General features: G+C 39.9%; 1 protein-coding gene across 12 annotated transcripts in view; it reads right to left on the minus strand.

Annotated features, from left to right (window-relative positions):
* Positions 1-21,340, minus strand: part of LOC105473730 (spectrin repeat containing nuclear envelope protein 2) — a 377,206-nt gene that overhangs the window by 203,766 nt on the left and 152,100 nt on the right. For all 12 annotated transcript variants that reach the window (XM_071100037.1, XM_071100034.1, XM_071100026.1 and 9 more), the window contains 8 exons: positions 20,322-20,932; positions 16,330-16,509; positions 13,917-14,067; positions 6,335-6,493; positions 5,019-5,180; positions 2,371-2,472; positions 963-1,163; positions 450-621 (listed from right to left, as the gene is read on the minus strand). In XM_071100037.1, the coding sequence (XP_070956138.1) occupies positions 450-621; positions 963-1,163; positions 2,371-2,472; positions 5,019-5,180; positions 6,335-6,493; positions 13,917-14,067; positions 16,330-16,509; positions 20,322-20,932 (1,738 nt within the window). The remainder of the gene's footprint in view (positions 1-449; positions 622-962; positions 1,164-2,370; positions 2,473-5,018; positions 5,181-6,334; positions 6,494-13,916; positions 14,068-16,329; positions 16,510-20,321; positions 20,933-21,340) is intronic.

A 21,340-nucleotide genomic window follows, 5' to 3' on the forward strand; every position in this document is an offset into this window, starting at 1 on the left:
TACAGGCGTGAGCTACCGCGCCCAGCCTCCCTGTTTATTTAGATACAGTTCTACACCTCCAGTATTTTTACTACAATTAATCAAATAATTGTAGTGTATTTTCTATACCAAACGTCCAAGCATACAGGATACTCAAAGACACTGCCCGGACAGCTTGTGCACCAGTATTTCCCCAGACTCACCAACCACAGTGAGCAGGTCAAACACTAGGACCTTGGTGACTTACCTTCAAGAAAGAAAGAAAGATTTGGAGCTTGCAAGAACTAGATGTTATTTATGTCAAGCATAAATCAGTCTTTGCTCCCAAAAGATTTAACTGATCATTATTTCCTTAAACGTAGTCTGTGCAAACCATCTCCAAGTCAGGCTTAGATTAGCCTTTGTGTTCATAGAACTACATTCATACTTCAAGAGTCCCAGAAACAAAATAAGAGAAATGTTGCACTCACCATTCAATAACTTAGAAAAGTGATCTTGTAAAACACTTTTTTTGGTATTAAATAAATCACTGACACTTTCGTATTGCTTTTTCAATTCAGAGAGTTCAGGAGTCAGACAACCTATTTGATTCTCAAGTAATATCATACTGTGTTTTTGCTGTAGAATTTGCTGTTGTATCTCCTAAAGGTATAAATAAACAACAACCATTAAATCTTAAAACAGGCTCAAATTACACAAAGCATATTAGATCTCAATGGTTTGTAAAAATCTCAATGACTCTCAGTTGAGTGGATTCACTTTCTCTTTGCTAGTAAATGTATGATACGATGCAAGTTAATATCAATTAATTATCATCCACAAGGCAATTCAAAGATGAAAATGTTAAATATACAAAAGTGGTTTTTCTGAGTTTTCTTCTTCAATTTTTTTTTTCTATTTTTATTAACTCTTAAGAGCTCAAGACAACTGTAAATAGTGTGAAAATATATCTGAACCACAGAAGACAAGCAGCTGGGTAGCACCTCTAGTTTAGTGAAGATCTCCAAGCTGTCAGAAGGAGACAGGGCTTTTAAGAGGGATTCAGTCATCCCGATCTGGGTCTTGGCTTGGTCGAGATCCTCCCTTAGCTCAGCAGTGCTGCCACTGAGTGCATGGCAGTTGGATTCTCCTGTTAAACACTTCTGTACATGTTCCATCTTGTTCAAAATAGAGGACTCCATGACCTGAAATCATGAAACATATGAAGTAGTATAATGGTCATTATTTAACTACATTTAAGACAACTGTATTGCTAGAGAATTGGTTGAGATTACTTCATTTCAATGTGAAATGCATTCTTCTCACTGTTCTACATTTTTCTATGTCACTGATACAATTTGAATTTTGCCTTCAAAGGATAAAGCATAACATAAAAAACTGAGATGGATATTCTGACTTTTTTCTAAGAGACAAACTTGATCCTTCCCCTCAACACAAGTTTAATCTAGCATACTAACTAAGGTGCTATCTCATGGTGCTCATGACATAAAACATAAATAAAAACATAAATAAAAAATTAAATAGCCAGCTTTTTATTGAGTATTTATGATCTACACAGCATTGTGGTAAGCACTTTGTGTACAAAATACAGGCTTAAGAACGTTAAGTAACTTGTCCAAGATCATAAAGCTAGTAGGTAGTACAGCCAGAACCTCACCCAGAAGCTCTTAACTCCAGCGCTCATATTCAACCACTATGCACCTAGCTCTAAGAAAAACAAAAACAAATCTCTTCACACAACAGAAAATCATACTTGGGGCAATCTCTCTCTTTCTCCATCTAGCAAATAATAAACCTAGGATGACTTGAGTGAAATTCTCCTTCCTATACCCAAGAAACACATAGAAAATCATCATTACTTTACATAGACGCACAGGCAACATTTGCCCTCCATACCTGAGGCCTGTGAAATAGGTGAGGGGAAAATAAAGGAATACAAAAATATAGTATCATTCATGCTAAATATGGAATAAATATATTTAACTATATCCACTATTAGAAATTTGGTGGGACTTAACATAGGAATTGAATAAATGATCCTAATTTTATTTTAGGTTTAGAATGCATGGTTTACAAGCGTTATTTCAGAGGCTATAGGGCAAGTTTGTCCAATCCACGGCCCAACACAAATTCCTAAATTTTCTTAAAACATTATGAAATTTTTTTGCTATTGTTAGTGTATTTCATGTGTGGCCCAAGACAATTCTTCTTCCAATATGGCCCAGAGAAGCCAAAAGACCGGACACCCCTGTTATAGAGAATCTTTAATTGGGCCTTTTTTTCCCTCTTTTAGAGACAGGGTCTTGCTCTGTCGCCCAGGCTGGAGTGCAGTGATATGATTATGGCTTACTGAAGCCTCAATAACTGAAACTTTTAAATAAAAATTCTTACCTGCAATTCAAGAGGTATTTCACTGCTTTGGAGCAAAAACTGTATTTCAGCCACTCTTCTAGAAAATTCTGAAGTTTTTTGTTCATGGACTTGTAATTCTTCCTAAAACATGTAATTTTAAAGGAGAGTGTCTTTTTATTTCATACCTTATTTTCTGATATCCATAATTACTAGTGTTTATATACAGAAACTGAGAGACCCCTTGAATTTCCCATAATCATGTGTCTCAGTGTCCTAGAAGTTACAAATCCAAGTGCCTTCAGGGGTCAGGCAAATGCTACAACCAAGTGTCTTTCTAGGTATAAGACAAGAGAAAGGCTAGGCCTGTGCCATGAGAGAATGCACAGTCTTCCTTAAGGCATTCAATTTCATGAACGTATTTATAAATTGCATACCCCATGTGTGCGCATCCGCACACATGCACACACACACACACATACATACACGCACACACAATTTTAGCAGATTTTGGCCCACAGCTGTCAGTTTACAATTCTTAACATCAGATTTTTAAACAACCTGTAATCCAAGACAAATTTAATAGAAATGATTCATTTATACTTAGAAAATCATAGTTTACTTAATACCTATTAATAATACCTATTATAATATATCCAAGAAACTCGAAATCTCCAAACAGTTAAAACACTTTTTCCAAATATGTAAAAATAAATACATAAATTAAAGAGTGAATAAAAGTGAGAATTAGAGACAAAATAAGATTTGAGGCATTAGCATACATTCTTATGTTACGTTGAACCATATATAACTGGCAACAGTCGGCTGCTTTCTGACCTAGCAAGAGAGCAAATTTTTTTTTTTTTTGGGAGACGGAGTCTCCCTCTGTCGTCCAGGATGGAGTACAGTGGTACCATCTCTGCTCACTGTAACCTCTGCCTCCCCAGTTCAAGCTATTCTCCTGCCTCAGCCTCCCACGTAGCTGGGATTACAGGCACCCACCACCACACCCAGCTAATATTTTCGTATTTTTAGTACAGACAGGGTTTCACCATGTTGGCCAGGCTGGTCTCAAACTCCCAACCTCAAGTGATCTGCCTGCTTCAGCCTCCCAAAGTGCTGGGATTACAGGTGTGAGCCACCACACCCAGCTGACAACAAATTTATATGATTCAAACAAGTAATATGTAAACAAACAAGAAATTAGGAAGAATTCTTCCTAGAGGTGAAAGAGAAATAACTTTGATTCTTTCCAGATGCCACAACCTGAGATTGTTGTTTTTTTTTGTTTTTTGTTTTTTTTTTTTAATTTATTTATTATTATTATACTTTAAGTTGTAGGGTACATGTGCATAACGTGCAGGTTTGTTTCATATGTATACTTGTGCCATGTTGGTGTGCTGCACCCATCAACTCGTCATTTACATCAGGTATAACTCCCAATGCAATCCCTCCCCCCGCCCCCCTCCCCATGATAGGCCCCGGTGTGTGATGTTCCCCTTCCTGAGTCCAAGTGATCTCATTGTTCAGTTCCCACCTATGAGTGAGAACATGCGGTGTTTGGTTTTCTGTTCTAAAAAGTAGTTTTTCTTGCAGCTGTATAAAGATGGTGATACATAGCCATGTATTTTTTCTAATCTTTATAAGGCATTGTTTAATTCAAATACGAAGAAGGTTGTCTATAATCATGATCTAGATCAGAGGTTAACAAACTATAGCCAGAGGGTTGATAGCCTGTTTTTATAAATAAAGTTTTTACTGGAAACCAGCTACTTTCAAGCATTTATATTGTCTCTCACTGTTTTCATTCTCCAACAGCAGGGGTGAACAGTTGTGGCAGAGGCAAATGATCCACAAGCCTAAAATATTTACTATATGGCCCTTTAAGAAAAAGTCTACTGGCTGGCCTAGTGACTCACACCTGTAATCCCAGCACTTTGGGAGGCTGCGGTGGGCAGACCACAAGGTCAGGAGTTCAAGACCAGTCTGACCAACATAGTGAAACCCCGTCTCTACTAAAAATACACAAAAAATTAGCCAGGCGTGATGGTGTGCGCCTGTAATCCCAGCTACTCAGGAGGCTGAGGCAGGAGAATCACGTGAACCCAGGAGGCGGATGTTGCAGTGAGCCGAGATTGTGCCACTGCACTCCAGCCTGGGCGACAGAATGAGACTTTGCCTCAGAAAAAAAAAGAAAAGAAAAAGTCTGCCAACCGCTGGGGTCTGTTTCACTACCCAGGAGCAATTATGCATTTAGTTGGCGCTGTTGCTAGGAATTCTTCATCTTTTTCATACTACCAATCCCTTTGGCAATCTGGTGAAGCCTATAGATCCCTTGTGTAATAGCATTTTAAAAATAAAGCATAAACTAAATAATGTAGAATTACAAAGGAAAAGAATTACATGATAATTATCAAAATATTAAAAACAATTTGTGATACATAATACTAGCACATGTTTCCCTATTATATAACAAGATCTAGCAATAGACCTACTAAATCCTATACTTTCAAAGTAGTGGTAAGGGTAATAGATTCAACAATTGAATAATGATCCCAAAATATCTGTGATTTTCTTGATAACAAAGTCACATATGAGCATCGTAATATGTTTGTTGACTATATTCATAAAAAATAAAAATAAAAAAATGTCAATTGTGTACTAAGCATGTATTTTATCTGTTAAATTACCTTCAGCCTTTCTCTGTCCTCTTCAGTCAATTGATGTAATTCCATTTTTTGAAGGGCCTTTTCCGTCCCCTCATCAATGACATTTTTTAAGTTAAAAAGTTTGTCCCACAAAGCTAGAGCTCGACCAAGATTTTCATAGTAGTCTTCTGTCTTTTCATTTATCTACCATAATTTAAAAAGAGAAACAACACATGTAGCTGTGAAAAGTTTGAAAACCACCGTTTCAGCCAAACACTGTTTTAAAAAAAAATTTTAGTTTACTATTACTGGATAATTTGCTTTATTCGTCAACAAAAATTTGCTTTAACATATCATGTAGTTCTTTTCCTTAAAAATTAAAAATAAAAAAATAAAACGTACCTGATTTGCTGCAGCTTATATGCAATTTAAATCAACAATCTTCCTAATTTCTTTTTCTTTTATTTTTTTTGAGATGGAGTCTCACTCTGTCACCCAGGCTGGACTGCAGTGGCGCCATCTTGGCTTACTGCAACTTCCGCCTCCTGGGTTCAAATGATTCTCCTGCCTCAGCCTCCCGAGTAGCTGAGATTAAAGACATGCACCACCATGCCCAACTAATACTTGTATTTTTAGTAGAGATGGGTTTCACCATGTTGGCCAGGCTGGTCTCGAACCCCTGACCTCAGGTGATCCACCCATCTCAGCCTCCCTCCCAAAGTGCTAGGATTACAGGTGTGAGCCACCACACCTGGTCTAGTCTTCTTCATTTCTAAACTACATTTTTTTTTTTTTTTTTGGTTAAATGGTGCTTTTAAAAACCCAGATGATAGCCGGGTGAGGTGGCAGGCACCTGTAGTCCCAGCTACTCGGGAGGCTGAGGCAGGAGAATGGCGTAAACTCGGGAGGTGGAGCTTGCAGTGAGCTGAGATCGCGCCACTGCACTCCAGCCTGGGTGACAGAGCGAGACTCCGTCTCGGAAAAAAAAAAAAAAAAAAAAAACCCAGATGAAAACATAATGCAGATGAGTTCTTAGTTTGTAATTAATAAAAACTAGTAATATCATTACTACTCAACCAAAATTACATTAAATATGTAGTTAAACATCAGCATACTGCATGAACAGGCAATACATTAATGAACTTATCTTTAAAAAGCCAAGTATGTATTTCTATATGTACAAGATGATGAACCCATCTGTTAGTAGTCCCAACTCTGGGGTTAAAATTAATTCCTAAGTTTTATATAATTTGAACATTTTTACAATGAGTATTTTCGAATCTTGAATTAAAAATACTAAAGACACAAAAAAAATTGGAAACAAAATTAAATTTGCAGTCAATGAAATTATCACTTACATCAAGCCATCTATCCACAATAATATTAGCCTCTTTTTCAAAAGGGGGTTCTTCAAAAGTTTTCATTTTATTTAGATAAAATTGTAGATTTTTGCAGATCTGGTTTATCTTGTCTACAACTTCTAAATGCTCATTAAATTCTTCTTTGACAATTTCAATCTGTAAAAAAGATATGAAAGTTATTTTTGATATATTGATATAGACAAACAGCTAAGAATCACAATTCTATTGTTGGATATTAAGCTTAAAAACAATATCCAACAAAGCGTAATACCTTCTTACATTGTTCTTTTTTAAAGTAGGCTTTTATTGTCCCACTTTCTCAATGAAAAGTTTTTAGCATCCTAACCATTGGTTCAATGTTAATCCTATACTCAAATTTCTTCCCACTTGGCATGATGAAATTTTTATAGTGGTCTAAAACCATATTTCTTATCCATGTGAAATAAGATTCTACCTGCCAAAAAAAGCATCTGCATTCAATGGCATTAAAAAAAAAAAAGACAGTCCCTACATCTGCCTAATGAGAATCATCTTTTTGATATCAAAGAACCTAAGCACTTATCTGAATAAAATACACAGAACTCTAAGACATCTTGGATTCTAATCACTGGGATTAGATCACTGGGAACTAATCACTTGGAAACTAAGCAACATACTTCTAAATACGAGTCAAAGAGGAAGTCTCAAGAGAAATTTTTAAATACATCAAATGGAATGAAAATAAAACACGAAAACTTGTGTAACAGTTAAAGTATTGCTGAGAGGGAAATTTATAGCACTAAATGCATACATTAAAAATGAGGAAAAATCTGAAATCAATCATCTAAATGACCACTTCAAGAATCTAAAAAAAGAACAAAAAAAACCCAAAAAAATCAATTAAGTTGAAAAATCAAGAACATTAGGAAAAAATCAATAAAATAAAGAGCTAGTTCTTTCAAAAGATCAGTAAAATTGATAAAACTTCTAGAAAGACTGACAAAAGCAAAGAGAGAAGAAAGTAATACCAGTACTAGGAATGAAACAGGGATACCACTACAGACACTACAGACATCAAGCAGATAATAAGAGAATGCTACAAATAACTTTACACACACAAATTTGAAAACTTTGAGGAAATGGACAGATACTTTGAAAAACACTACTGCAACTCATCCAATATTAAATACATAATGTGAATTGCCCTATTAATATTAAAGAAATTGAATGAATAATGTAGAAGCTCCCCAAAAAGAAATCTACTGGTCCAGATGGTTTCACTAGAGAATTTGATCAAACATCTAAAAGAGATTTAACAGCAATCATATACAATCTCTCCTGGAAAACTGAAGAGAAGGAAACACTCCCAATTAATTTTATGAAAGCCAGTTTTACAGTACCAAAAAGAAACTACAATATCTCTCAAGGATATTTACACAGAAATCCTTAATAAAATATTAGCAAATATAATTCAGGAACACATATAAAAAAAGGAATTATAGGCCGGGCGCGGTGGCTCAAGCCTGTAATCCCAGCACTTTGGGAGGCCGAGACGGGCGGATCACGAGATCAGGAGATCGAGACCATCCTGGCGAACACGGTGAAACCCCGTCTCTACTAAAAAATACAAAAAATTAGCCGGGCATGGTAGCGGGCGCCTGTAGTCCCAGCTACTCGGGAGGCTGAGGCAGGAGAATGGCGTAAACCCAGGAGAATGGGTAAACCCGGGAGGCGGAGCTTGCAGGGAGCCGAGATCGGGCCACTGCACTCCAGCCTGGGCGGCAGAGTGAGACTCCGTCTCAAAAAAAAAAAAAAGGAATTATATACCATGACCAAATAAGGTTTATTCCAGGAATGCAAGCCTAGTTTAACATCCAAAAATCAATCAATGTAACCCACCATTTTAACAAGCTGATGGAAATAAATTATATAATCATGTCAGTTAATGCAGAAAAAGCACACAAAATGATATAACCACTCTGAAAAACATTCTGATAGTTTCCTTAAAAAATAAACATGCAAGCTGGGCGTTGTGGCTCACACCTGTAATCCCAGCACTTTGGGAGGCCGAGGCGGGCGGATCATGAGGTCAGGAGATCGAGACCATCCTGGCTAACACGGTGAAACCCCGTCTCTACTAAAAAGACAAAAAATTAGCCGGGCGCGGTGGCGGGCGCCTGTAGTCCCAGCTACTCAGGAGGCTGAGGCAGGAGAATGGCGTAAACCCGGGAGGCGGAGCTTGCAGTGAGCCGAGATCGCGCCACTGCACTCCAGCCTGGGCGACAGAGTGAGACTCCGTCTCAAAAACAAACAAACAAACAAACAAACAAACAAACAAACAAACAAAAAACAAAAAAAATACAAAAAAATTAGCCGGGGTGGTGGCGGGTGTCTGTAGTACCAGCTACTTGGGAGGCTGAGGCAGGAGAATGACATGAACCCAGGAGGCGGAGCGTGCAGTGAGCCGAGACTGCACCACTGCACTCCAGCCTGGGCAACAGAGTGAGACTCCATCTCAAAAACAAACAAACAAACAAACAAACAAAAAAACCCTGCAGGCCAGACAGTGCCATTACAGCAGTGGCTCATGCCTGTAATCCCAGCACTTTGGGAGGCCGAGGCAGGTGGATCACCTGAGGTCAAGAGTTCGAGATCAGACTGACCAATATGGTGAAACCCCATCTCTACTAAAAATACAAAAAAATTAGCCAGGTGTAGTGGCATGCACCTGTAGTCCCAGCTACTCAGGAGGCTGAGACAGGAGAATTGCTTGAATCCAGGAGGCGGAGGCTGCAGTGAGCCAAGATTGTGCCATGGCACTCCAACCTGGGCAACAGAGCAAGACTCCATCAAAAAACAAACGAACAAACAAAAACAAAAAACCCCATGCAATTAACATATGACCCAGCAAGCACACTCCTGGACACATCCCTGAGAAACAAAAACTTATATTCACCAAAGACTCCTTCACAAATGTTTACAGCAGCTTTATTCATAATAGTCCAAAATTGGAAAGAAGCCAGATGTCCTTCAGTGGGTGAAGAGTTAAACTGTGACACATTCATACCATGGAATACTGCTCAGCAAGAAAGAGGAACAAACTATCAATATATGGAAGAACCTGAATGAATCTCCACAGAATAATCTATGTGAAAATAGCCAATCCCAAAGTTACATACTATATAATTTCATTTATATAGCATTTTAAACATAGTAAAATTATAGAAATAGAGACTATATTTGTGGTTGTCCGGGATTAGAAGGGGTGGGAGGAAGAGGGAAGTAGATGGGGCTAGAAAATGACAATAAGAAGAATCCTTGTAGTAACAAAAATGTTCTTTATCTTGACTGTATTGATGTCAATATCCTGATTGTGATATTCTAGTTTTACAAGATTTTACCATTGGGGAAACTCAGTATAGGATACTTGGGATCTCTTTGTATTACTTTTGTATGTGAGTCTACCATTATCTCAAAATAAAGGCTAATTTAAAAATTAATATTAAATAAAATCTTTAAAATGAAAAATCAATAACTGGGGAGGTTTGTCTTCCAACTAGATGCTGATTGATACACTGGCAGAGCTGAGATCAAAACCCAGGCCTTCGCTCTCCTGGTTCAGAACTCTGCACTGGAACACAATAAATGTTTGTCCACAAAGATGGAAGTAGAGGCCATTATCCTAAGAGAAATAACTCAGAAAGTCAAATACCGATATGTTCTCACTTATAAGTGGAAGCTAAGCAAAGGGGGAACACAGACATATGGAGTAGAATAATAGGCCTTAGGGACTATAAAAGGTGAGACAGTGGGAAAGGGGTGAAGGCTGAAAATTTACCTATTGGTAAATGTCCACTATTTGGGTGATAGGTACACTAAAATGCCAGACTCCTCCATTACACAATATACTCATGTAAGAAATTTGCACTTGAGACTGGATTAAGAAAATGTGGCACATATACACCATGGAATACTATGCAGCCATAAAAAAGGATGAGTTCATGTCCTTTGTAGGGACATGGATGAAGCTGGAAACCATCATTCTCAGCAAACTATCACAAGGACAGAAAACCAAACACCACATGTTCTCACTCACAGGTGGGAATTGAACAATGAGAACACTTGGACACAGGAAGGGGAACATCACACACCGGGGCCTGTCATGGGGTGGGGGGAAGTGGGGAGGATAGCATTAGGAGATATACCTAATGTAAATGACGAGTTAATGGGTACAGCACACCAACATGGAACATGTATACATATGTAACAAACCTGCACGTTGTGCACATGTACCCTAGAACTTAAAGTATAATAAAATAAAATTTTAAAAATTTTAAAAAAAGAAACTTGCACTTGTACTCCCTAAATATACCCAAAAAAAATTTATTGAGGAAAAAAATTTTTAAGCAAAAATGTTTGTTCAATTAAATAAAAAAAATTTCATTTGATATATTTCATTTAACCGAACAAACTAAACTTTTTTTGCCTGCAAAGAACTTTCTTGTTAAACTAGCACAAGCTTCCACAGGGTGATGAGAAAAGAAAGGGCAAGAGAGTGTAATTTTAGCATTGGCAGAACTATGGGTTTTGTTTTACAGCAATGGAAGGAGTAAAATAAAGGGAACTAGGCCCACTTTGACATTTCCAAACTTTAATAGTCTCCTGACATTCCAGCCTTCTAGTCTAACATTTTGCACTTCTGTCTTTCATTAAAGAGGGTAGAACTTTGTCACCATATCCTAGATAAACATCCAGGTTACCACAGTTTTGAAGGACAAAAGTTCTCAGTGGTATCATATTCCAGGCACTGCTGCAAAGCAGGATAAAGATCCATGCTACAGAAATGGACTGTTTGTGAAGATAGTACCTGTGTCATCACAAAATTAACTGACAGTTATGTTAATAATTAGTACTAAAATCTGCTTTTTTTCACAGTTTTTTAAAAACCTAACAAAAGAATTAAATATTAGTGTATTAAAACTTCCATATCTTTCATACAAAATAAAAGATTATTTCAGCAAACATAGAAGTACCCATATACTAGAGGTACAATTCTCATTTTAATAAAATAAGGAAAGCCGGGACTGTTGTTTCTTAAAGGTAGTTATAATTATTTTATTAATTTTAAAAATACCTTTTGCAGTTGAGTAAGGAGTACAGACAAAGCAGAGTTCATTAATTTTTACTTCTGCTATATACATACTTCAAATATGTCTTCAGGGCAGGCAGTTTTATGCAGTGATTAAAACAGTGAAATAACAAGTTTAACACGGTGGATTAAATATATATGTTTGTCTCTCTTTCCTCCTCACATGCTACTTTAACAACAGAAAAGAATTTAAAATGGTATAAACCAACAAGCACACAGAGAACAGAGGATGAGAATACTCTCAGGTGGAAGGTGAGAAGTTGGGAAGCTGGAAAGCTGAAGAATGAGTAACTGACTCACCAAAACTAAAGCTGAAACCTTGGTCTAGAAGGAGATGGGATAGTGGGGAGGGTGCAGAGAAGCCAATAAGAAGCAAGGCCATTTGTGCTACAGAATCTCAAAAGGCTAGAAATGACTTCAAGGTAATCATTAAGGCTGAAACACAGTTAGCCTCAAACAGAAAGACTGGATGACATTTTTTAAGAGAAACACATTTAGACTCTCAGGCCCTCTTTCACCTGGTTGGATGGACTCCCTCCATACCCACAGAGATAGACTTTCTGGGGAAGCTCTGGACTTGGGGCTGTGAAATATAGCTGAGGACAGAGGTGAGGTCCAGTTATGATAGCCACAGAGGAGCTAATGATGGCAGAAAGGCCAAGACCTGGGCCTAGATTCCGATTAGGGAGACTCACCCAGGAGAGGAGTCAGCTCCCTGGAGGTGATGAGAAGTTTATTAGTCAGATAAATAACTTATCTACAAAGTACAGTTTATAGTTACAAGGTTATAGAGTTATGGGGTAGCGGGAAGAGCAGCAGACAGGCCACACGCAGCATGGGGCATCGTAACTGACACTCATCAAAACAGGGCTGAGGAAGGGCGCCAGAAGTGAGGAGGATTTGCATGAACAAGAAAAGCTGCAAGTCAAGAGGGACTAGATATCTGGTCAGCATACAAGGGAGGGTCTCAGGGTCTGTTGAGTAAGGCAGAGACCTTGATCCTAAAACAAGAGTACAAGGTAGGAGACTGCTATCGGGGACACGGCAGAAGGGTGGCTATGCGAACTGGGACACAAGCCCAAGAGGATCTGGTAAGGCTGAACATGCTGGAGTCTCTAAGAACCTAGGAAACCAGAGCTCTTTAAATCTACTGAATGAGGACAGGACCCTTCTAGATCCCAAGACCAGCCAAACCCAAAAGCTGCCTCCACCAGAGGGAACCAGACAGGTTACATCTAAGCAACTGTGACTATCTGCTCATGGTCTTGACAGCTTTGATTAAGTCTGACAAGAAACCAGCTACACAGTCATATATTGTACAGCTGGTATCTAAATAGGGCTGCTTCCGACTGGCCAGCTCTAAGAAACTAAGCCTGAGAAAGTGGGTCCCGGACAAGGGCCATTCCTGACATTCTGGGTGTCACTTGAGCTTCAGGGTTAATAGTTCTAGATAAGGACTAAATTGTCCTATTTAAGCTTTCACTGATGCTGCTCTTAACAACTGGAAAGTTTAATAAAATTGCTTTCCAACCTCCAAGTATATCAAGCAAACTACATTTCACATACTTTTGACACCTTTATAGCACTTTAGCTTAGTACTTATAAAATCAATAGAAAAAGGCCAGGTGTGGTGACTCATGCCTGTAATCCCAGCAATTTGAGAAGCAGAGGCGGGCAGATCACCTGAGGTCAGGAGTTTGAGACCAGCCTGGCCAACACGGCAAAACCCTGTCTCTACTAAAAATACAAAAATTAGCTGGGTGTGGTGTTGCGCACCTGTAATCCCAGCTACTTGAAAGGCTGAGGCAGGAGAATTGCGGGGAGGGGAGGGGAGAGGAGGGGAGAGGAGGGGAAGAAAGAAACTTTCTGGTGTAGAGTCACAGAGTGCAGTGTAGTATATTCTTTTCTAACTATTCCATTCTTCTGCCACTCTGGTTGATAACCACATAAAATCATAGAAAATAATGACACCTAGTGTCCAAAAATATTACTCTTCTTAGAATATAAACACAGATGGAAGAACGTGGTATTAAGCTTGCACATCTTCACAGAAAATGAGTAAATAAAAGCTAATTTTTCCTTACTCCACTAACAACAGAGAGGATTTTCCCACCATCTTCCGTCAAGCCTGCAATGCAGGGTCAGGTTCCTTGTAAACAGAAAGTCAGTGCAAAGGCTGTTACGGCCTCACAGAGGTGGCAGCAGGCATGAGCAGAAACACAGCCCCAACATCAAAACCCAAACAGAAGAGACCCACCATCAACTCGGCGCCTGTTTCTTTTTTCTAGCCCTGGTGATAAAATACAACACATTTTTAGATACCCGGTAAAATAGGGTCACTAGTAACTTCTTTTAAATGAAGTTTCAAAATGACTTAATCTATCTTTCTTTACTACCAGGCCTGTCAGTGAGGTCGCTGTGCAGTTTTTTTCTAACGGAAGCTGGACTCACCTCTGCTATCCTTTTCTTCAGGTTCTCCTTTCCCATGTACGAAGCCTGCAGGGAGATGACACTCTCTTCTTTTTGAATCAAAGTTGTCAAGATGCTTTTAAAATTCTGATATTGTTTTAAGAGCTCCAAAACTCTTCCACATTGTTCAAGACTATGAATAGAAAAATATACAATAGCTAAATGTCCAAAAATAGCAAAACCATTCTTTCTCTTTGCAAGTATACCACATAAATGATGAATAAGGCGTAAAGGACTTTTCCTCTTGATGTGATTCTTAATATTTTTTACCAATTTAACCTAAGAATGATGGCACATCAATATATCTGGCAAATAGATGGCATAATCTCTGATTAGTACTGTCACTAGGTGAACATTAAAAAGTTACCAGATGTAAGGTCTACAAAGAAACACAGGATTCATCACCCTAAGGAATCAGCATCTCAATTTCATCATTAACCAAAAGACATCTCAGAAAACAGAGCCGCCTTAACGTAACTCTGGCAGATTATTTCAGTATCAATTCAGCAAGTCACAGGTTGTTTCTGTATCTATTCTTTTTTTTTTTTTTTTTTTTTTTGAGACAGAGTCTTGCTCTCTCACCCAGACTGGCGTGCAGGGGTGCGATCTTGACTCACTGTAACCTCCGCCTCCTGGATTCAAGCAATTCTCCTGCCTCAGCCTCCTGAGTAGCTGGGATTACAGGCAAATGCCACCATGCCTGGCTAATTTTTGTATTTTTAGTAGAGTTGGGGTTTTATCATGTTGGCCAGGCTGGTCTTGAACTCCTGACCTCAGGTGATCCGCCTGCCTTGGCCTCCCAAAGTGCTGGAATTATATATAGGTGTGAACCACCATGCCTGGCCTTTTATATATCTAATCTATTCATTCTGGATTTAGTCCTTTTTAAAACGTAAGGCAGTGAGACAATGTGGCAGTTAGGACACCTGGTTTCTACTACAGCTGGGCACTGCTTAGTCTGAGACTCTGGATAAGTTACTTTAGCCTCTTTGAATCTCAATTCTTTCCTCAGTAAAGTCAGAGGGTAGACTAGATCAAATACCACATACAGGGTTCATCTTGACTCCTGTACACTCAGGTTCCAGTAGGAAACAGGAGATGTACCCCAGTGGAATTCTGAAGATTATGAAAATTTTTGCAACTAGCCCCGACTCTGCAGGAAACACAGCAGTTATTGACAGGCAACATCTCCCATTCAAGTAGGCACATGGGGTAAAGTAATGCTCCCAATTCCCAAAGATGCCTGGGCCTAATCCCTGGATCTTGTGAATGTTACCTTACAGGTTACCTCACAAGGCAAAAGGGACTTTGCAGAAGTGATTAAGCTAAGGATCTTAAACTACAGAGATTATCCAGGATTGCCCGTGTGGGCCTGGTGTAATCATAAGGGTCCTTCTGGGAGGGAGGCAGGGAGAGGTGTCAAAGGAGACGTGATGACAGAACAGAGGGCAGAGAGAGATTTGAAGATCCTGCACGGCTGCTTTAAAGATGGAGGAGGGGGACACAGGCCAAAGAATGTAGCAGGAGGCCTCTAGAACATGGAAAAGGCAAGGAAATGAATCTTGCCTAGTGCCTCCAGAAGGAACACAGCTTGATTTTTTTTTTTTTTTTTTTTTTTTTGAGACAGGATCTCGCTCTGAAGTACAGTGGTGCTATCTCGGTTCGCTGAAACCTCAACCTCCCAGGCTCAAGTGATGTTCCCACCTCAGCCTCCTGAGTAGCTGGGACTACAGGCACCTGCAAGCATGCAGGTTAATTTTTTTATATTTTTTTAGAGATGGGGTTTCGCCGTATTGGCCAGGTTGGTCTCGAACTCCTGACCTCAAGTGATCCGGCCACCCCGGCCTTCCAAAGTGTTGGGATTACAGGCATGAGCTACCATGTCTGGCCAATTTTTTTATGTTTTGTAGAGATGGGGTTTCACCATGTTGGCCAGGCTGGTCTCAAACATGTAGGCTCAAGCAATCCTCTCACTTCAGCCTCACTAAGTGCTGGGATTACAGGTGTGAGCCATCTTACGCAGCCTATTTTACCACTTCTGACCTCCAGAAGCATAAGGTAATAAATCCATGTTCTTTTTAAGCCACTAAGTTCGTGGTGATTTGCTTGGTGATTTACAGCAATAGGAAACCAACCCAGTTGGGATGGTAATGAGCATAAACACACCATATTGTGTATGTGTTATGCTTCATGGAGAACCTCTTTGCTGCACTCTGGCTATAATCTACAATTCTAGGTCTTGTCCCAGACACTGGCCCTGTGAACTCCAGTGGGAAATCCTTAGGTTTGCCCTCCTTTGGGTCCACAGAGATGTGTTTTCAACCCAGAAGTTTGAAAAAGTTAATTGTGCTACAGACAATTTTTCAGATTCAAGAGGGATTCTTTTTTTCCTTACCATTCGGTGACCAAGGCTTTGGCATTCTCCCACAAGAGTACTGTATTTTGGCACTGCTGATTCACAGTTTTTTCTCTGCCGTCTTTGAAGTGTGGAAGAGAATTAGCCATTCCTTGTAAATGTATCTTCTCTTCTTCATATTCATCTAGAACCTTATCCAGTCTGATTAATGATTTTTTCCTTGATTATGAATGAGAAAAAAGTTTGATAGCCAACTGTTAACCACTGATTCAACACAAATATGGGTAACCTGCGGAGGCACAGTAACCTTAATTTGTCCTCATGAGGTTAATGCCAATATTACACATTCCTGTTACAGAGTTCGGGAGGCTCTTTGCATTTCCAGAATTTTTCTGATTTTTTTTTTTTGGTCTTACTTTGTTTTGCTTGTCTCACTTTGTCACCTATGCTGAGTGCAGTGGCACAATCTCAGCTCACTGCAGCCTCAACCTCCTAGGCTCAAGTGATCTTCTTCCCACCTCAGTCTCCTGAATAGCTGGTACCACACATGCACACCACCACGCCTGGCTAATTTGTTATTTTTTGTAGAGATGGGGTCTCACTATGTTGCCCAGGCTTGTCTCAAACTCCTGGACTCAAGCAATCCTCCTGGCTCAGCTTCCCAAAGTGCTGGGATTACAGGTGTGAGCTACTGTGCCTGGCTGCATTTCCAGAATATTAATTTGGTGCTTTAAATAAATATAATAAATATACACAACCATTAGCAGTAACATGTTTCTGTGATGAAGAAACATGAGAGGAAAGAGAGAGAAACACACACATGAGAGGAAAGAGAGAGAGACAAAGCGCATATGTGTGCTTATGTAGGGGCAAGACAGCATGATATGGCAGAAGAGGAGAAGGTGAATGACCAAGAACTACAGGATCCTAAGAAGGATGGGGTGGCCAAGGAGAAAGACAAAGACAAGAGAAATCTTGCACTTCTCCTTTATGTACAAAAAGCTCTCCCAATCAAAAAGCAGTTATTTAAGGATAAAGTAATACTGAAGGGATTAACACCATTCACCTAAATCTAAATTGCTAAACTGCTCACAGCCTCTACTTCCTGGCCTCCAATTTTCTCTTCAATTCACTCCCATAAGGTTTTCATTCTCTACTGCCTACTGTAACAGCTGGCCTCCACATTGCAAAATCCCTGTTCCACTCTCAATCTTCACCTCACCTCACTAATCAGCAGCATTTGACACTTGGTCATTTCCTCCTTGTTGAGATGCCTTCTTCAGGTAGCCCCAGAAGTCTCTTGATTTTCCTCCTACTATACTGGCCTCTCCGTTCTCAGTTTCTTCAGCTGGTTCCCCCTCGTCTCCCTGATCCCTCAATACGGAGTGCCCAGAGTATGGATCCAACTTGGACCTCTTCTCTTGTTTATCTAAACTCACTCCCCTCAGAAATTTCATCCAATCTCATAGCTTTAAACAGCCTTGTAAAATGATGAAAACTCTCAAATATACACCTCTAGCCCAGACCTCTCTCCTGATTCCTAATGCCATCTATTTTTACGTGTCTTATTGATATTGCTGCTTGAATGTCTAGTATATCTTGAATATATCATTTCTAAAACTGAGCACACCCAATCTTTCATTCAATACTGAAAAATTTCATCCAAGGCTGATAAACTTTAGTCTTTTTCATCCCAGTTAATGGTAACTCAGTTCTTACTCACTGCTCAAGTTACCATTGACACAACGGATAATGAGAGGCAAGAGCACCTGAACCCAGAGGAAGATTCCAATGTTTGTTGGAAGCATTCTTGACCCCAATATCTCTTTTACACCCCATGTCCATGTGTCAATAAATCATCTGTTCTCTATCTTCAAACTATATACAGAATCTCAACACTTTCTACCACATTACCACTGGATCATGCCAGCTTCATCCCTACCAGGGATTACAATAGGTCAAACCAGACTTCCCATGTCTTCTCTCAACTCCTACAGTCTATTTTCAACACATCAGCCAGACACAACAGGTTATGATGAAAACCAACACATTTCCCTCTGTTTAGAACCCTGCTATGACTTCCCATGTCACTAGAAGAACAAGCCAAAGTCATCAAACAGCCTAAAAGTTCCTGCATGAGCTAAGCTACATCTCCCCCTCACTACTGCACCTTCTCACCTCCTTGCCTCTTCTCTAAAAACACAACCGACCTTTGTACCTACTGCTCTCTCTGCCTAGAAGGCTATTCCTTCAGGTTCGAGTGGCTTGCTCTTTCCTCTCATCTGATGCCAAGGCCACCTTCTCAGTGAGACCTTCCCTGATAATCCTGTTCAGTAGCAATCCCTTCCACCTTAAATAGAATTTCTCCTCCTCTCCTCTCCTCCCCTCCCATCCTCTCCCCTCCCCTCTCTTCTCCTCCCCTCCCCTCCCCTCCCCTCTCCTTTTCTTTGAGAGAGGGTCTTACTGTGTCACCCAGGATGGAGGGCAGTGGTACAATCGCATGCAGTGGTGGGATTCCCTAAGAATGAAAGTTTCATTGAGCCTGAGGGTGTGGGGCATTTCAGAGGGAAAGGCACACTTGACTACACTGAGGGCTTGGTCATCTAAAGACCCTTGAGAGACCACTGAGCCTGAGGAACTAAAGGTGGGCAGAGGAGGAGACAGAAAGTGAGACAGATTTAGAAAGGGGGGAAGAGGCCAGGCATGTAAGAGGAAGAGGCCAGGCTCACGCCTATAATCCCAGCACTTTGGGAGGTCAAAGGGGGTGGATCACCTGAGGTCAGGAGTTCGAGACCAGCCTGGTCAACATGGTAAAACCCCGTCTCTACTAAAAATAGAAAAATTAGCCAGGCATGGTGGCGCAACCCTATAATCCCAGCTACAAGTGGGGCTGAGATAGGAGAATTGCCTAAACCTGGGAGGCAGAGGTTGTAGTGAGCCGAAATCGTACCACTGTGCCCCAGCTTGGGCAAGGCTCTGTCTCAAAAACAAACAAACAAAAAAACACAAGAGTGGCTCACGCATGTAATCCCAGCACTTTAGGACACTGAGGCAGGTAGATCATGAGGTCAGGAGATTGAGACCATCCTGGCCAACATAGTGAAACTCCGTCCCTACTAAAATACAAAAAAAAAAAAAAAAAATTAGCCAGGCGTGGTGGCATGTACCTGTAGTCCCAGCTACTCGAGAGGCTGAGGCAGGGCAATCACTTGAACCCAGGAAGTTGCAGTGCGCCAAGATCATGCCACTGCACTCCAGCCTGGTGACAGAGCAAGACTCCATTGAAAGAAAGGAGGAGAGGGGAGGGGAGAGGAGTGGAGGGGAGCGAAGCGGAGCGGAGAGGAGAGGAGCGAAGAGGAGAGGAGAGGGAAAGAATTCCACAAAAGCGACTCTTGCTAACATTTTAGCTTTTGGAATTTGAAGGCCCTACTCCAAATGCTGGAATTAAAATGGCAGCAGGTATATAGAAGGCTGCCAACCTCAGTCTACTGCAACTCTGCTCCATCTCCAGAATCAACACGAACTTTAGATTGCCTCTTAAATTCAGTCTCCTGCCCTTCCACTCAGTTCCCACCCTAATCCTGCCGGGAGGAGAAGGAGACCAAATAACTAAGAAAGCAGCAGGGACAAGATGTGGCACATGCATCTTCCACCACTGGTTTCATTAGTATCACATGCATGGAGTCTGCCAGTCATCCGTCCTGAGGAGAACTCCACAGTAAACAGACAGAAGTACAAGGGAATCGGTAGTAACTCATGTACAGTACTTTATGCATATCTGACTTCACCACTTCTTTGTCCATAAGACACACTCTAAAGAGGAAAGAAAAATTATGCCACGTTTTGTACAGGTACAATACCAACAAAAAGGAAGTTTGCCTGAAAAGTCTACAGAAAAGAATGCTGAACACTGAATACAGTGGGATGGAATAGAAGCAGAAAGACATAGGAAGAATATCTTTCACCTAATAGAGGTGAAAATACAGAAAGGTGCTAGTCATCTTGGATGGAAATGGATGGACAATACTTACCGATGTTTCACAGCGGGAACAGTAGGATCCCTAAGACCAATTTTACTGATTTGACTCTGCACATCTTGAATATTTTTACGGAGTTCATTATTTTTGAAGATACAAGCCTCTAGTAATCTGTTTTCCTCAGTGAATTCCTCCTGTACCCCACAGCCATGTGTCTCAGGTAACTTTACTGATAAAGCACCAAGAAGGTTTTCACAGGAGGTGTCTTCACCCAATTCAGCATCTTTAAAGCTCATATCAAGCATCTTCAAACATTTATCCAAATGTTTGGCCTTGTCTTTCATCAGATGAATTTCTCCCTCTTTATTTTTCACCGTCAAAGTATTTTCTTGTGCCACCTGTGTATCTGAGGCTGAGAGGTCTATAAAGGGCTCAGCAGAGAGTTTAGCTGTTCTGAGAGATGCCAAAAAGTCTTCCAGAGCTTTCAGAGTATCTTCACTCCTCTGCACCTTGTGGTTCATTTCTTCAAATTGTGTTTTGTACTTCAGTATAATATTCTGCATTGCATGTAGATCAAATGGGTGTAATTCCTTTAATATAAAGTTACCTGGCTCTTCTAAGCGGTTACATATTTCAATCTGTTTTGCAGTAGAATCTTGGATATTCTAAAACAAAGATAAGAAAAGCTAAAAAACTGAGGTGGAAAAAAGAAAGACTGCTTGTGAGAAACCAGCCCCAAACTGCATGACTAGATTTGATCTAGAAAAATGCGTTTCAGTTTAACAAAAGGTGACAGTTTCTACCTAAGGAAACATTTTAATTACAAATGATCAGATGTCCCAGCTGATGTTTCAATCCCAAAAAGAAAACAAGCACATAAATCTATTGCTTCAAAGCAAATAATCAGATATTAAACTGTTCAGAAAACAATTTTATAATCTGAAAAATAAACAAATATTTTTATTTAAGATGGCATTTAGAATAAGAAAACAGTAGAATATGGCATTTAAGCATGAGTCTAGTATATTTAGGAATTCAGTTACTGAAGAAGGCATTCATAAACAAGGTTTCCT

The sequence above is a fragment of the Macaca nemestrina genome, chromosome 7 (assembly GCF_043159975.1).
Source record: "Macaca nemestrina isolate mMacNem1 chromosome 7, mMacNem.hap1, whole genome shotgun sequence".
In the NCBI taxonomy this organism is placed as follows: domain Eukaryota; kingdom Metazoa; phylum Chordata; class Mammalia; order Primates; family Cercopithecidae; genus Macaca; species Macaca nemestrina.